Source organism: Neofelis nebulosa, chromosome 1, assembly GCF_028018385.1.
Source record: "Neofelis nebulosa isolate mNeoNeb1 chromosome 1, mNeoNeb1.pri, whole genome shotgun sequence".
NCBI classification, from domain to species: domain Eukaryota; kingdom Metazoa; phylum Chordata; class Mammalia; order Carnivora; family Felidae; genus Neofelis; species Neofelis nebulosa.
This window is the reverse complement of record NC_080782.1, coordinates 236,143,245-236,157,794: the sequence shown is the minus strand read 5'-3', so window position 1 is coordinate 236,157,794 and position 14,550 is coordinate 236,143,245. Positions and strand designations below refer to the sequence as shown.

At 47.9% G+C, this 14,550-nt stretch overlaps 1 protein-coding gene and 1 long non-coding RNA gene across 5 annotated transcripts in view; one reads left to right on the top strand and one right to left on the bottom strand.

Moving 5' to 3' along the window:
* Positions 1-270: 270 nt before the first annotated feature.
* FLT1 (fms related receptor tyrosine kinase 1) overlaps positions 271-14,550 on the bottom strand; it is a 174,568-nt gene continuing 160,288 nt past the window's right edge. Inside the window, exons 27-31 of the mRNA XM_058688848.1 lie at positions 12,476-12,581; positions 12,063-12,205; positions 9,494-9,578; positions 7,222-7,316; positions 271-3,374 (exon numbers count right to left, since the gene is read on the bottom strand). Coding sequence (XP_058544831.1) covers positions 3,173-3,374; positions 7,222-7,316; positions 9,494-9,578; positions 12,063-12,205; positions 12,476-12,581 — 631 coding nt within the window. The 3' untranslated portion in view covers positions 271-3,172. The remainder of the gene's footprint in view (positions 3,375-7,221; positions 7,317-9,493; positions 9,579-12,062; positions 12,206-12,475; positions 12,582-14,550) is intronic.
* LOC131487815 (uncharacterized) lies at positions 3,374-11,806 on the top strand. Of its 4 annotated transcripts, none has more exons than XR_009249979.1 (4): positions 3,374-4,206; positions 5,838-7,585; positions 10,127-10,344; positions 11,519-11,806. It is a non-coding gene; the product is annotated as an uncharacterized LOC131487815 (long non-coding RNA). The 4 variants fall into 4 exon arrangements; XR_009249977.1 differs by lacking the exon at positions 11,519-11,806 and having other exon boundaries at positions 3,374-3,893; positions 4,143-4,206; positions 10,127-11,409; XR_009249976.1 differs by lacking the exon at positions 11,519-11,806 and having other exon boundaries at positions 10,127-11,409.

Below are 14,550 nucleotides of genomic sequence, written 5' to 3'. Positions count from 1 at the left end.
GTGTTTTGCTTTCTGGGCGATGTGCCTGCTTTGTGGTTTTGATTTACTGTTTACAGCACCCTGATGGTTTAGAGCAGCATCTTGCGGCACTGAGAGAAGACTCTGCCCCTCTCTTCAGAGGTCTTGCTGGATTTTCCTTGGGCTGTGTTTCACTGCTGGTATTTAAGGAGATGCCCCGGGACACCGGCCCTCCACCCCCAAGGAAAAACCTGTGACACCCCCCCCCCCTTTTTTTCCTCACGTATAAGCAAGTTGGAGAAAACAGGTAGATGTTTTCAGAAGTTAATTTTATTATATGAAGATAGCATACAAAATACATTCATGGTGACTAGAGATGTAGGACCAAATTAAGTCTTACTTATATCTGCAGCATATATTCTTGTTTGTATAAAAGTAACTTTAAAATTCCAGTTTCCTTAAATAGTCACGCACAACACACACACACGTATATACACATACAGTTACTACCACTGTCGGTCCAAGTTGCGCTCCTTTTGCAATGAAAAGGGACTGGCAAGTATCTGTTCGTGTTTGACATTCTTTACGGGCTGGGAAACCAGGCACAGCTAGAAGACCTACATAACATTTTTTTCAGGGTTTGGACAAATTTGTTTCACGAGCTAAAACCAAGGTCTGAGCATCGCTTCTTAGACTTAACTAGATACAGACTTCCATATGGTTTCAGTCCCGTTCCACCCACACTGTTACACATACGTGCTCTCACAAATCCTGAAAGGATTGTGCCAACTATGTTTGTCATAGATGCCAAATGGTTCTAATAATACCATGGGTTAACGAGTGTTTCAGTTTTTAGTGTTTAACATTCAGTGCTGGTTAAAGAACCAGTCTGTGGCAAGCACGTTGCAACTGGGTGGACTCATGACTGCAAGCTTCCATTTTCCTTTCTGTGCTAACACTCTAGATGGAACCGTCTTGACCAACGGACTCACGTAGGCTCTAAACCTGAGTCTTTGAAGCAGCTGAATTAACATAAATTCTGAGGATTTTTTTTCTTTTGGAAAGATGGTATTACTAAGGTCTTAGAACAATTAAGAATTAATTAGGTTATCAAAATCAAGATATTGTACGTATAGTTAAGGTTTTTGTTTTCACTCATTGCTGGATCCTTATCGGATATGAAAAATCGGCAAAGCTGATTGAGGTCTTCTTTTCTTTTCCCTGTTGAACCTCCTTCTGGTTACCTCATTGATACTATCACCGACTGTCACAGGTGGTTTTTGTGCACATGAAGACGAGGAAGAACAAAGCTTTTCCCCTCTTCTGGCCCTGGCCTGATTTTGTCTGGACTGGGGTCCTGGTGGAGAGGCCTGCCTCACTTCTCTGCTGGCCAGACGCTTCTCCAGCAGAACCCCCACCGGAGCACCTGCTTCCTTCCTTTTGGGGTGTGCTGACTGTCCCGTCTCTTTAGACTAAGAACCTTGACACAGGAATGTGACACACAGGGAAGGAAGTAAAGATTCTCCTATTATATTTCAGGTTCTAGAGTTAAGTTACTTGCCTAAAGGGAAGCACACTCTTCTCTACCAGAAGCAGCAATTCACTGTTAACCTGTCCAGCTTTGACTGGCTTTAGAAGGTACATACGTCCTAAATACACAGCATCAGAGCCTGCTGAGAGTTCCAGGGTCTTTAAACCCTGAAGAGTAGGCACCCTTTTGTACCCTGTCTCCCTATTTCCATCATTCTCAGACCCAAGGCAAGGGCCAAAGCAGATGAAGAGAGGCGCTTCTCCTATTGATGGCTCAATAACTAATATCCTGAGTCCCAATTCTAAAAGTATCTTGCATAAATTACATATCACCTTTTTTCTCCAGGAGCATAAAGTGCTTAATAAACATTGGTTAATACTCTTCCACATCTTTCCAGTAGACCAGCATGAGATTGTAGAATCCCCATTAAAAAGGAAACATGATTGGCTTCCTCTCCTTTGGGCCCCAACTGTTCCCACGAGTTGGTTTGGGTGGTAAAGAGATGGGGTTTTTACTGTGCTCATCCTGCTTTCGCTCCACCTATCCTGGTTTTGGTACAGAGGAAACCCTCCGCAGGACTCTTTGTTTTCATCCTCCTCAGCTTCCGTTTATAACTAACTGGACAAAACAGGTTAGTGTAAAAAAAAAAAAAAAAAAGTGTCTTGATTATATATTAATACTCAAAATAGAATCTGACATTTTTTTAAATGGGGCTTAAAGCCCCACAGGTAACCCTAGCAGACCAAACCCGTTCCAGTGAGCTTACTCTGAGCAATCTGCTAAGTGCAAGGCCATGGTGGCCGTGGAGCCAGCCGAGCTCAGGGTGAGTTTTCAGTGTATATTGCCAGAGGGGCCTGCAGTCCAGGCTCAGATCTGAGCACCACGCTCCGTGCTAGAAATTTTAAAATGTGCCATATGTGGGAATGGGCATAGATCCAGTCCCATAGCTAACGTTTTAAAACTTGTAGTTGCCAAAAAGAAAAAAATTGCTTGTCCTTTACTTGCCTGCTGGAATCCAGAAAATGTCCCCTCGTGTCTCTGTCCTGTCTGCTCCCCAAGGTGGGTTCTCCGGGTGGACCGGGTTTGGTCCGGGTCCGGAAGCCATTGCAGTGTCATGGGGGACAGCCCTCACCTACTCCCTTCCCATGCAGGACGGCGCCGATTCTCCCCAGTGCTTTTGTCCTCCTTGCTCGCTTCTTCCTTTCTCCCTTCTCCTCCTCCTTCCCCGGAAGTTGCATCTGCTAGAGGACCCCAGAGACACTGCGCGGGCCGGCTTACGGCTCGTTGCCTCCCGGTTCCAGGGTGCTGGTGGCTGGCCCCGTGGAGTCCATGCTGCCTCGCATGATCGGTGCATCTCCTGAATCATTGAACGCCCTGCGGTCTCGGGGGCAGGAGCAGGTAAGTCATTGGGCTTGGAAATAAGGGTCTCTCTAACACACTGAATGAACGTGAGGATTTACCAGTGGTGTTCTTTACTTATCACTATTACTCTATCTGGGGTTACATTCTTGTTAGTCAAAAAGAAAAAGAAGCACTTATTAAAAAAAAAAAATCACAAAAGGCAGCTTGCTCCTGTGGAAAGGTAAAGGTGTACATGTATGTATGTGTCCTACTGGCAAAAGCTAGTTTTCAGGGGGTATAAATACTCGCGTGGTTCTAGAAATAAGGCTACGTGTCGAACTTTTAGACAGGCGGGGTGGAATATAGGACCACCGAGTTGTAGTCTGGGGGAGGAGAACAGGACGAAATCTTCTTCTCCAGCTGTGAGTTGTCGTATGTGAACCTGCGCCTGCCTTTGCTGGTGTGCCCACACCTGGGATGGCAGACAGTAGGCCGCATGAGGTCGGAAAGCCCCGACTCCTTACTTTTACTGGTTACTCTCAAGCTAAAGAAAGGAAAGAAAAGAAAACAAATGCACAGAATTGATTTCTTGGAAACAAACGCTGATGTCCGTCCGCTCTCTCCCGTCGGGTCATTTGCTCACGGCTGTTCTACAGCTGACGGTTATTGAGCCCCATCCCCACCTCCGGGCAGATGCCCTCTGTCCTAAAGCTGCACGCTGCCCCTCTACTCCCAGCTCGGTGGCACCCAGCAGAATGACGTCTTCCACTGGCCGGGGGGGCGGCAGACTGTGTGACCAGATACCGCACATCCGTCATCTCAGGTGGAAAATCCCTCCAGGACACACATGGCCCTCCCCTGTCCTTAGACCAGTTAGCTACCATCGTGGGCTGAAAAATGCTCCCGCCTCCAGAATCCCTGGAACCTGTGACTGGCACTTGAGATGGCAGAAGACTGAATATTCTCTTCCAGGGTGAGAGGGGTGGTGGAGCTGAGGATCTGCGGAAGAGGAACTTAGCCTGCATTATCCAGGCGGACCCTGAGCACAACCACATGTGTCCTTGTAAGAGAGGGTGATGGAGATGCACAGCCACACGCAGAAGGCGGGGGGGAGGGGGGGAGGGGGGGGGGTTGAAGGTGGAGCAGAGACACGTGGCCACGAGCCACGGAATGCCCAGAGACACCAGGAGCTGGAAAAAGTGAGGAATGGATGCTCCCTCGGCCTTCCAGAGGGATCGTGGCTCTGCCAGTACCTTGATTTGGGGCTTCTGGCCTCCAGAACTACAAGAGAGTACGTTTCTCTCGCTTTAAGCCACCAAGTTTGTGATCGCGTGTTACAACAGCATCAAGAAATGAATAGAGCTTCATACAAAAAGGTTAGTGCGGTTGTCTCCCTGTCATGTTTGTGTTCTAGAAAACTTTTTTTTTTTTTTTTTTTTAATTTTTTTTTTTCAACGTTTTTTATTTATTTTTGGGACAGAGAGAGACAGAGCATGAACGGGGGAGGGGCAGAGAGAGAGGGAGACACAGAATTGGAAACAGGCTCCAGGCTCCGAGCCATCAGCCCAGAGCCTGACGCGGGGCTCGAACTCACGGACCGCGAGATCGTGACCTGGCTGAAGTCGGACGCTTAACCGACTGCGCCACCCAGGCGCCCCCTAGAAAACTTTTAAGTTACGGGACTCTGTGTCACTAGCAAGGCTCAAAGGAGAAACTTGCTTCTGGTTCTGTATTTTGCATCCAGCATAAGATAGATAAACAAGAAAGAAAAGCTTGTCTTGTCCATTCATGTTTGTTTGTTGAGAGAGGATATGCAAGTAAGCCTGCAGGGGAGAGAGGGTGGGGGCAGCGAGAGCGGCAGGGGCTCATCGAAGCAGGACTCGAGTTCACCCGAAGCGGGACTCAAACTTACGAACCGTAAGATCATGACCTGAGCCAAAGTCCGATGCTTACCCCACTGAGCCACCCGGGAGCCCTCACGTTTGTTTCTTAATAGCTGGGATGAGAATGAGGAAAGCTGACGTGCCACCACAGTTAGGTTGGTTCTGGACGAACACGTCCAGCATTTTCTTTTTAAAAATTTTTTTATTTTGAGAGAGACAGAGAGACAGAAGCCCAAGCAGGCTCCGTGCTGTCCGATTCAGGGTTTGAACTCACAAACCATGAGATCATGCCCTGAGCCGAAACCCAGAGTTGGATGCTGAAGTGACTGAGCCACCCAGGCTCCCCAACATGCATTATCTGTATTTTTAATCTCCGGAGGGTGCAATCGTTTTCCTTCACAAAGATCTAGGTAAGTGTTCCAAAGCAGGAAACAAAAGGTTGTGGCATCCTGCTTCCTTTCCTCCTGTGTATACTTATTCTTTGTGAGGGTCCCCTAATCTGTTAGAGGGGACTCCACTCTGGGATCATCATTGTGCTTATGTTAACAGGAAACTATGCAGATGTTTGCCTGGCCATGTTCCTACCCTTTGGATTTATATCACTCAGAGAGCCATTTGGAGCGATCTTTTGACTTAGATCAAGATCAGCAAACTACCACCTGTGGGCTGGTCACCTGCATGCTTTGTTTTGTTTTTAAGCAGCTTTATTGAGATACAGTTCACTGTTTAAAGTGTCCAGCTGAGGGGCACCTGGGTTGCTCAGTCGGTTACGCGTCTAACTTCATCTCAGGTCAAGATCTCATGGTTCGTGAGTTCGAGCCCTGTGTCGGGCTCTGTGCCGACAGCTCAGAGCCTGGAGCCTGCTTCCGATTCTCCCTCTCTCCCTCTCTCTCCTCCTCCCCTCTTGCACTCTGTCTCTGTCTCTCAAAAATAAACATTAAAAAAAATAAAGGGTCCAGCTGAATGGTTTTTAGTATATTCGTAGATGGTGCAACCATCAACACAATTGATTTCAGGCCATTGTCATCCCCCAAGACCCATACCCATTAGCATAGCCAATTGCCCTTCTCCCACACTTCCCACCCCCCGCCCTAGACAACCACTGGTCTACTTTCTTTCCACAGATCTGCCTTTGCCCGGCGTTTCATGTGAATGGAAGCCTACCGCATGTGGTCGGCGGTGACTGGCTTCGTTCACTTAACAACGTTTTCAAGGTTTGTCCACGTTGTAGCATGTACCAGTACCTCGTACTTTTTTATTGGCAAATAATACTCGATCGTATGAGTCTACTGCATTTTATCCAGCAACTGAAGGACATTTGGCTTGCTTTTACTTTGGGTCATTATGAACGATGCTGCTACGAACGTTTGTGTACAAGTTTTTGCGTGAACGTTAAGTTTTCCTTCTGTTGGGTGGGTGTGTACCTAAGGAGGGCAACTGCTGAGTCACAGAGTAACTCTAATTAACCCTTGTGATTAAGATCGGCCAGACCGTTTCCCCAAGTGGCCAGACCGTTTTACATCCCCACCAGCAACGCACGAGACTTTCATCACCTCCAACTTTTTGGTTCTAGCCATCCTAGTGGGGGGTGAAGCTGATTTGCATTTTCCTGATGACCCGTGACCTTAAGCATCTTTTCTTGTGCTCATTGGCCACGGCTACCTGTTTTTGTAAATACAGGTGATTGGAACACAGCCACAACTCCTTGTTTATACGTTGTTGATGGCTGCTCTTACACTACAGTGGCAGGGTTGAGTAGCTGTTTTGTGTGTGGGTCCTGAAGAAAAGACGGTCAGGTTCTTGACTTTGGGGTAGACAGGGCAGGCGTTTGAACGCGGGAAGGAAGGAATCCCTGATGGATAGTTTGCCTGTCCAGTGCTCTTCCCAGGCACAGACTAGCACAGAGAAGCCGAAGTGACAGCAGGGCCAGTGGAATAAAAAGCCGGAGCCTAAGAAATTCCAACGGTACTTGCCGACGGCCGCTGTAGGGATGGAATGCCAGGATCCAACAGGAAACGAGCTTTCGTTTGGAAGGTTCGGCGTCTCAGGATGGCATGTCTTAGTACCGGAAAACAGGGCTGTGACGCTTCCTGTACAGATTTTGCCGGCCGAGGCTGTAATCGTAGGCTAGCTCCCCTCCCCGCCCCCATGAGCACGTCTCCATCTGACTTAGGCACTGTTCACAGGTGGGCATGTCAGGCTCCTTCCAGCTGAGTCACTGTGCCTCACGCGTTTGGACTGCCTGTCTCTGTTGGGAGTTTTCTGCATGTTTTCACTTCTTAAATCCCAGGCTTCCTTCTCTGCTCTGGTGCTCATGGCCCTGATTTTATACCCTCTTTCTTGCCCTTCTGAGGGGGAAAACAGTGCTTTTCTGCAATGCCTGGACACTGTAGTTCAGGGAGGCAAGTAGCCCTCAAATGTCCCCATTACATTTTCCCCAGCATCTTCCTTCACACCCCTCCATCGATTGATTATAGAAAAGACCCCCCCCCCCCCCAACTTCCTTACTCAATCTTCAGTGAGGCCTTGGGTTTGCTCTCGGCCCAGGTGAAGCGCTTCAGCAAGGGGGAGGCCAGCAGAGAGCCACTGTCCATCTGGTAATCCTGGTGGGGGTGGGGGAGGAAAAAGGGTTACACTTCTTGCCTCACCCAGAGGGGGCCACGCTGGGGGGGGGGGGTGGAATAATACTCGGCTGTGCAAAGTCACCCCAAGCTCTGTCCTCACCTGCCTATTAAGACAAAGCATTTTCTCCATAGGGGGCAAATCTACATTTTGTTGCAAGCAATGCCTATTATTCCCAGTGACTTGGAGGCCCTGCTTCCCGAAGGGGAAGGAAATGCATTTAAACACAAGGGAAAACTACAAGTAACAGGTGAGCATTTTTTATAGTAAACTTTTACACAAATTATTGCCTACATATACTAAAACGAATTTTGGCAGATGACTATCATCTATGGGCATGCTGTTCTCTGGTGGCCACACAGAAGATGCACCACACAAAAAATTCTGAGAAATTGGAGTGTCTGGGTGGCTCAGTTAAGCATCTGACTCTTGATTTGGGCTCAGGTCATGATCCCAGGGTTGTGGGATCACACCCCGTGTTGGGCTTTGCACTGAGCTTGGAGCCTGCTTGAGATCTTTCTCTCTCTCCCCTGCTCGCTCACTCTCTCTCTCTCAAAAAAAACAAAAAACAAAAACCAAAAACAAAAACCAAACCAAAACCAAAACAAACAACAACCAAGAAATTATGAAGACATGGTTTAAAATCAGTTTTTTTTCTTATGACTCCTATGGAATTGTCAGACCCTCAGCTGTCATGGTTTCCAGCACAATTCCATGTTTGTTAATGGATTTTTTTAATGTTTTATTTGCTTTTGAGAGAGAGAGCGAGCACAAGGTGGGGAAGGACAGCCAGAGAGGGGACAGAGGATCCGAAACAGGCTGAGAGCGGAGAGCCCAACGCAGGGCTCAAACTCAAAAACCGTGAGATCATGACCTGAGCCGAAGTTCGGCGCTCAACCAACTGAGCCCCCCCCAGGCACCCTTCAACATTCCATTTTCTCGTTGGTTCATCCTTAGCATCGGGTTTTAGGCAGGTCTTCCTTACTGTGCTAACACAGCATTCCCAGTGAGTGGACTCTTTGTTCCTGTCACTCTTGAGTCTCCCTTGGGTTGTGTTTGTGTCCTTGATCATCAGTAGACAAGCCTAAGCAAGCCAAGGAGCTTGCAGTCCCCACTGAATCCCGGTGGGGAGGGTTGAGGTTGAGAGAAATGTTTTGTGTTTTGCTCAGTGTCATTTCCTAGCACTTAAAACCAAAGCAGAAAAACAAAATTTTCAGCTACTTTTGTATGACTGGAATACTTTTGTATGACTTGTTTGCCATGTTTTTAAATGTTTTGATCATTTTCTCCTCTTTATCTAGTGCGTTTGAGAAGCTTTTGGTGCTTTTTTTAATCTCCAGGCTACTGGGTTTGTGGCCATCACCTTCACACCATGGCGGGTTTCCCAGGCCCTTTATGGGACGTGGGCATCACCCGTGCTTCTCAAACTTCACTGTTCACATCCGTCCCCTAGGGACTTTGTGACAGTGCGAAGTCTGACTCCGGGAGTGTGGGTGGGTCCTGAGATTCCGCATTCCTAGCCCGTTTAGTGGCAACCATACTTACCTGGCCTGGAGATGACTTTGAGTGTAAGGGTCTTGAAGCAAAGTGTACTCTTGCCCGGTTTTCCCTCGCCTCCCCTTACTCTCTCAACCTCAAGGCCCAGAGCTTCCAACTACAAGCTGGGTGGGGCCTTGGGTTTGCCAGGTTGTTCCGGATTACTTCTCCCATCGTGGCTGGGGAGGAACATGGCTATTCAGCCTCTAGAACCCTAGTGGGAAGGGATGTAAGGCCGAGGTAGGCTACTCTTATGAGAGAGCTTTCTGTTAGATCAGGAAGACCCAGCTACTCACAGCTTTGGATTCCTCCATTGATAGCTAAGAAGCTTAGAAACCCACCATGAAGTTATTGACTAAACTGTGACCGAAGGGACTAAATTATGACCAGGTGAGGACTTGGACCCTGGAGTGAATTCTAGGTCACTGTCAAAGTACAGAATTACCTGTTTTCACATCAGCTCCGTTTGGCTAAGTCTTGTCCCCGGAAAATTGTTGTCTGAGCCACTCATTACTGACCCCTATGAACTGGGAGCCAGCAGGTTACTGGAGCTTGTGTTTGGGTAAGAGTCTGGCAAAGGGTCCTGCCATAGTGCACTAAGTAGGCTAATCCCATCACTTACATCAAAGATCGAGGTGGTGTTTGGCGAAAGTTCTTCAAAGGTTTTGATTCTCTCCAAGCTCAAGAAATTGAAAGCATTTACATATCTGAGGAAGAAGCAGAAGGATAATCAAGATAGGAAAATGCATCTAGTTTTTATTAGTCGGGGGACTATGGGCACTGTCTCCCAGCTGAGATGAACCAGAGTACTGGAACTTTCCTGCTGTGTTCTCCTGGGAATCCTGACAGTGGTGGCCACTTCCCCCCTACGGCTGTCAATCCACACTGCACAGTTTTGGGCAAAATCCCATAGGGACCCTGGAGAGACTCAGCAGTGGTTAGGCCTGTAATCCCTTGTGGAACTGGGGAAATGTCAGGCCCAGAAGAAACCCGAGTCATCTCGTGGTCTAAACGCCGTATCTTACAGAGGAGAGAAATGATGCCCAGCGAAGGGAGGTGACTTGATAACGTGTAGCTGCCTACTTCTCCAAGGATGTGAGGAGACCAATGAAATGACCCCCCCCCCCAGGCCACACCGCGGATTTAATGGCTAGTCTTGTATATTCTGTTCTGGGATTACAGACTGGGAAAAATGGGTTGTAACTGTGTGTTTTCCCTATAACTACCTCCTGACCTTTTGTTGATGACCCACTAGGAAGGCTGGCAGAGATCTCCACCATCTGGCTCTTCCTCGGGCAAGTTCACCTACTGACGCAGTTTCTCAGTCTGAAACCCTGTCACCATCTGCAAGGCCCGATTTCTAGATGAGCACTTCATTGGCCGAAGGCTGAGCAACCCCCTGAAAGGGCTCGAACAACTTTGACAGCTTCCCTCCTTCATCTCTGACACAATCAGCTACTGCGAATGTGTTCGGTCTGACCTAGTTTTCTTGTCTTTAAAAAGAAATGGGTGATTCATTTGTTGCAGGCTGTGGGGCTAGTCACGGAGAGGGAGCAGTGCCACTGACATGTAACCCATTACCACAAACCGGGGCTGGTCACTGGACTTCTCGGCCTGTCACAGATGGCTGTCAGTCTTTTCAGACTGGCCCAACCCTTAGCTATGCCTCCCCTGGTCACCTGCCCCGTTTGGCTGAACTGAGGTCAAAGCTCTGGGGTTGTGCCTGTTGCAGAGGAAGACGCTAGAAGGCCCATAGGATGGTCTTAAACACCCTAAACATAGTCCTAACTGCATGGAAACAAGGACGCAGTGTTAAAATACCTGGGTCACAGACTCTATTCTGCCACTCTCTAGGCACACAGTTTTGGCACGCTATCTTCCATGGAGCCTTAAGGGCCCCATTTGTGTAACGGTAATAATAATATCTACTGTATAGTATTGTTTTGAGCATTAAAGGAATTGATGCTTTGTACAAAGAGCCCAGCACAGTCCCAGACCACGCACAGCATCAGTGCTGAATGTGTATGATGCACACGTAACCATTAGTGGCGATGTTTGATTCCTATGTGACTGTTGGCATTGATGTGGGATGGTCATTGGTAATGACGTGTTGACACACGTATAATCGTTAGTACTGAAGAGCTGATCCCCGCCCAGCACCCAGTGGAGACACCGAATCCATACATTTTCCCTGGTCCCTTCTCCAATTTTCCTCTACAGTAATGAATGGTATGTTAGTGTCTCCAGTAGGAAAAACAAATGATTTTATCTGAGGTCTCATGAAAAAAAAAAAAAAAAAAAAGTCTTTGGGGAAAAAAAAAGATGTAAGATTATTCTAAATAAGAGTCGAGAGGGGCACCTGGGCGGCTCAGTCGGTTAAGTGTCCGACTTCAGCTCAGGTCATGATCCCACAGTTCGTGGGTTCGAGCCCCGCGTCGGGCTCTGTGCCGACCGCTCAGAGCCTGGAGCCTGCTTCAGAGTCTGTGTCTCCCTTTCTCTCTGCCCCTCGCCTGCTCACACTCTGTCTCTCTCTCTCTCTCTCTCAAAAATAAATAAACATAAAAAAAAATTTTTTTTAATAAGAGTAAAGAAAATGCAATGTACTGTTCTTGATTGGATCCTGATTTATTTTTTGTTTTTTCTTAAGGTATAAAAGACATTTGGGGAACTTACGGAAACCTGAATATTTAATAATATTAAGAAACTATCAAGGGATGCCTGGATAGCTCAATTGGTTAAGTGTCTGACTTCGGCTCAGGTCATGATCTCATGGTTCGTGGGTTTGAGCCCTACTTTGGGCTTTGTGCTGACAGCTCAGAGCCTGGAGCCTGCTTCTGATTCTGTGTCTCCCTCTCTCTCTGCCCCTCCCCTGCTCATACTCTGTCTCTCTCTCTCTCTCTCTCTCTCAAAAATAAATAAACATTGAAAAACAAAACTACCAATTTTTTTCTGTGTGTGATAATTTTGATGTGGTAACACAGGAGAAAGATCTTACAAGATTTAGGGTAGAACGTTATAACGCCCGAAGCACTCTTTCAAAACAGTTGGGCAAAAAGAGCCACATACATGCAGAGTATATGCGTAGAGACAAAATAGGGCAAAATGTTAACTGTGTTTGAATTTGGGAGGTGAGCTTTTTTTTCTATTTGAAAATTTTATAATGTAAAGCTGAGGAAGGAAAGAAATCTTACCTGACATTATCAGAACTTCCTGAATTAAACTGTGGAGCTGAAATATCTTCCTTGAAGAAGTCATCAGAGAAGGCACGAGACGAGTATGAAAACCCGCTATTTCCTGTCAGTATGGCATTTAGTGGGATATAGTCTTTACCATCCTAAAATACCAAAGACAGAGCTTTAATTGTACAGATTTCTATTTCAGCCTATTTCTGTGAAACATATCAGCTTCCACTATGTCATGTCCACAATCTTTCTTGCGTTTGGGGAAGATAATTCTGCGTGCACACACATTTTTTTTTTTTAGCTTCTGATCTCTGCTATTAGCAGCTCTTAAGACAACAAATAAAATACCTCCCCCCTTGACTTACATTCAAAGGCGTATCAGAATATCTTCTGATATTCTAGATTAGGTAGGTTAGCTTTACCTGTTGTACATTTGCCTGGAGCAAATCGCCTAGTTTTTCCACAAGTTCTGCAAATCTTGGCCTTTCTTTTGGGTCTTTGTGCCAGCAGTCCAACATGATCTGATAGCTGTTGAGGGAAAGCACGGTAGAAATAGCTGGAGAGCGGTGGTGATGGTGTAGACTGCCCCACACATCAGCGACGTGATGGGTGTCGTCCTACAGATAACGGTTCTGCTTCCTGCGGCTTATGATCCTTGCCCTCACTTCTGGATTTGGGCCTGCAGCACCCCTTCCCCCCACCCCCCCGCCCAGGCTGTTTGGGCTGGGGTCCTACTGGTGGTGGGAACGTGTCTAGAACGTGTCTAGAGAGGCAGACTAACAAACCCCGCCCTCCAGATCCCGTCACCACCCAAGTTTTTTGGAGGGCTTGTGGTCTCTGCAGAGGGGAAGACATAAGTTCTTCTTGAATAGAGCAGAGGTACTGGAAGGAAAGCACAGTGTCCACTTGCAGTTGGGTGTGCGGCATGGGGCTCCTCCCCTCATGTTCAAAGGCATGGCAATGTCCTTCAAGGTAAAAGTTAATGTAGACACAGATTCTGTGTCTCTGAAGCAGGCTCCAGGCTCTGAGCCATCAGCACAGAGCCTGATGTAGGGTTTGAACTCAGGAACGGTGAGATCATGACCTAGACCAAAGTCAGAGGCTTATTAACCAACTGAGCCACCCAGGCGCCCCTGGCTTGCGCTGCTTAATAAGGATGTAGTAGGTCTAGGGCGCCCCAGTTCCGTGACTGAGCTCAGCAGCGGAGACTGGTCGAGAAGGCACTGCATACAAGACTCATGCCACCTCCAAAGGGTGACAGTCTGTGTCAAGTGTGAGGAGTCCCTTGGGCTGCAAGCAGGTTGCTTCCATGTGGAGGATCCCCTCTCCCCCTGCCAACCCCAGCATTTCAAAGCAGCCATTACAAACTGGCCTCCCACGCTTCTCAGGGCACTGGGTACAGGTCGGGAAACGTCTGTCTTAATATTCCAGAAAGCAAATCGTGTCCTGGGGTTTGAATGTCAACAGGGTTCCTCTATGATTCTTCTCCTCTGACCTTTGAGATGTAAAAGTAACTGGGCCCTTCTCTGGGCCGCGTCGAGAGGATACAGGTCCCTGCCTGCCCCCGTCCCTGGAAAACACACAAAAGAGCACCCTGCACAGACTGGCTTACACATTTACTCTCCTTGGGTGCTCTGCTCTCCTCAAGGGAAGTTCGCTGTCAGTCATCTCTTCTCTCGAAAGATCATCTGGGCCAGAGAGGGCTCTGACCAAGTTGGATCAAAAGCTGAATGTGCTCAGGATTTGGAACTGGATCAGAACCCGGCTGTTGGCGCTATGTGGGCAGGGACCACATCTCGACCCCCGTCACCTAGCTCAGAGCCTGGCATATAAGCACTCCAGTACTGATAAGGGAGTCACCCGAGACAGCAAGGCTTCCTTCCATGAATCCTTAATCATCTTGCAGATATTACTTATAGTGCTGGGACCTGGGGGTTCCCGGGAAAAGCCCGAGAACCCCCCACGCTGCCGCCTCTTAGACATGCGCTTTCAGTCTCCACCAGCCTCTCCCAGCTGGGATATCCTTCTTTGGTTTCAAAGTATACGTGAGGTGGCCAACACAGACGGTAGGAGTACAGGCAGGTCACGAAAAGAGAAAAGAACACGATCAGGAGGACGGGAAAATAAAGACAAAAGGCAAAACCACAGGCAATGCTGATACCACAGAATTTATGTCCTGCCTCTGAGTAGCTGGAGAGAGAGGCAGCGCTCCAAGCTTCCAGGCAGCTGGTGAGAAGAAGGAATAATCGACGACGTGACGCACGCAAGCCAAACGTTAAAAGCACACCAGTCGCTTGGAAGAAGCACGGCTCTTCCTAGAACCGAAATCCGAAAGGAAGCGGTCCCAGACACCTCTCAATCGATGGCAGGGTTTCCATCTAGCAAATAATGACTCCACAGGACCGTCTGGTACCCTTGTCTTTCAATGTTGGCCAAAGCCTTAACGGCAAGAATCCCAGTCAGTGAAAACAATTCTGAGAGGCAAGACACTGCGGTC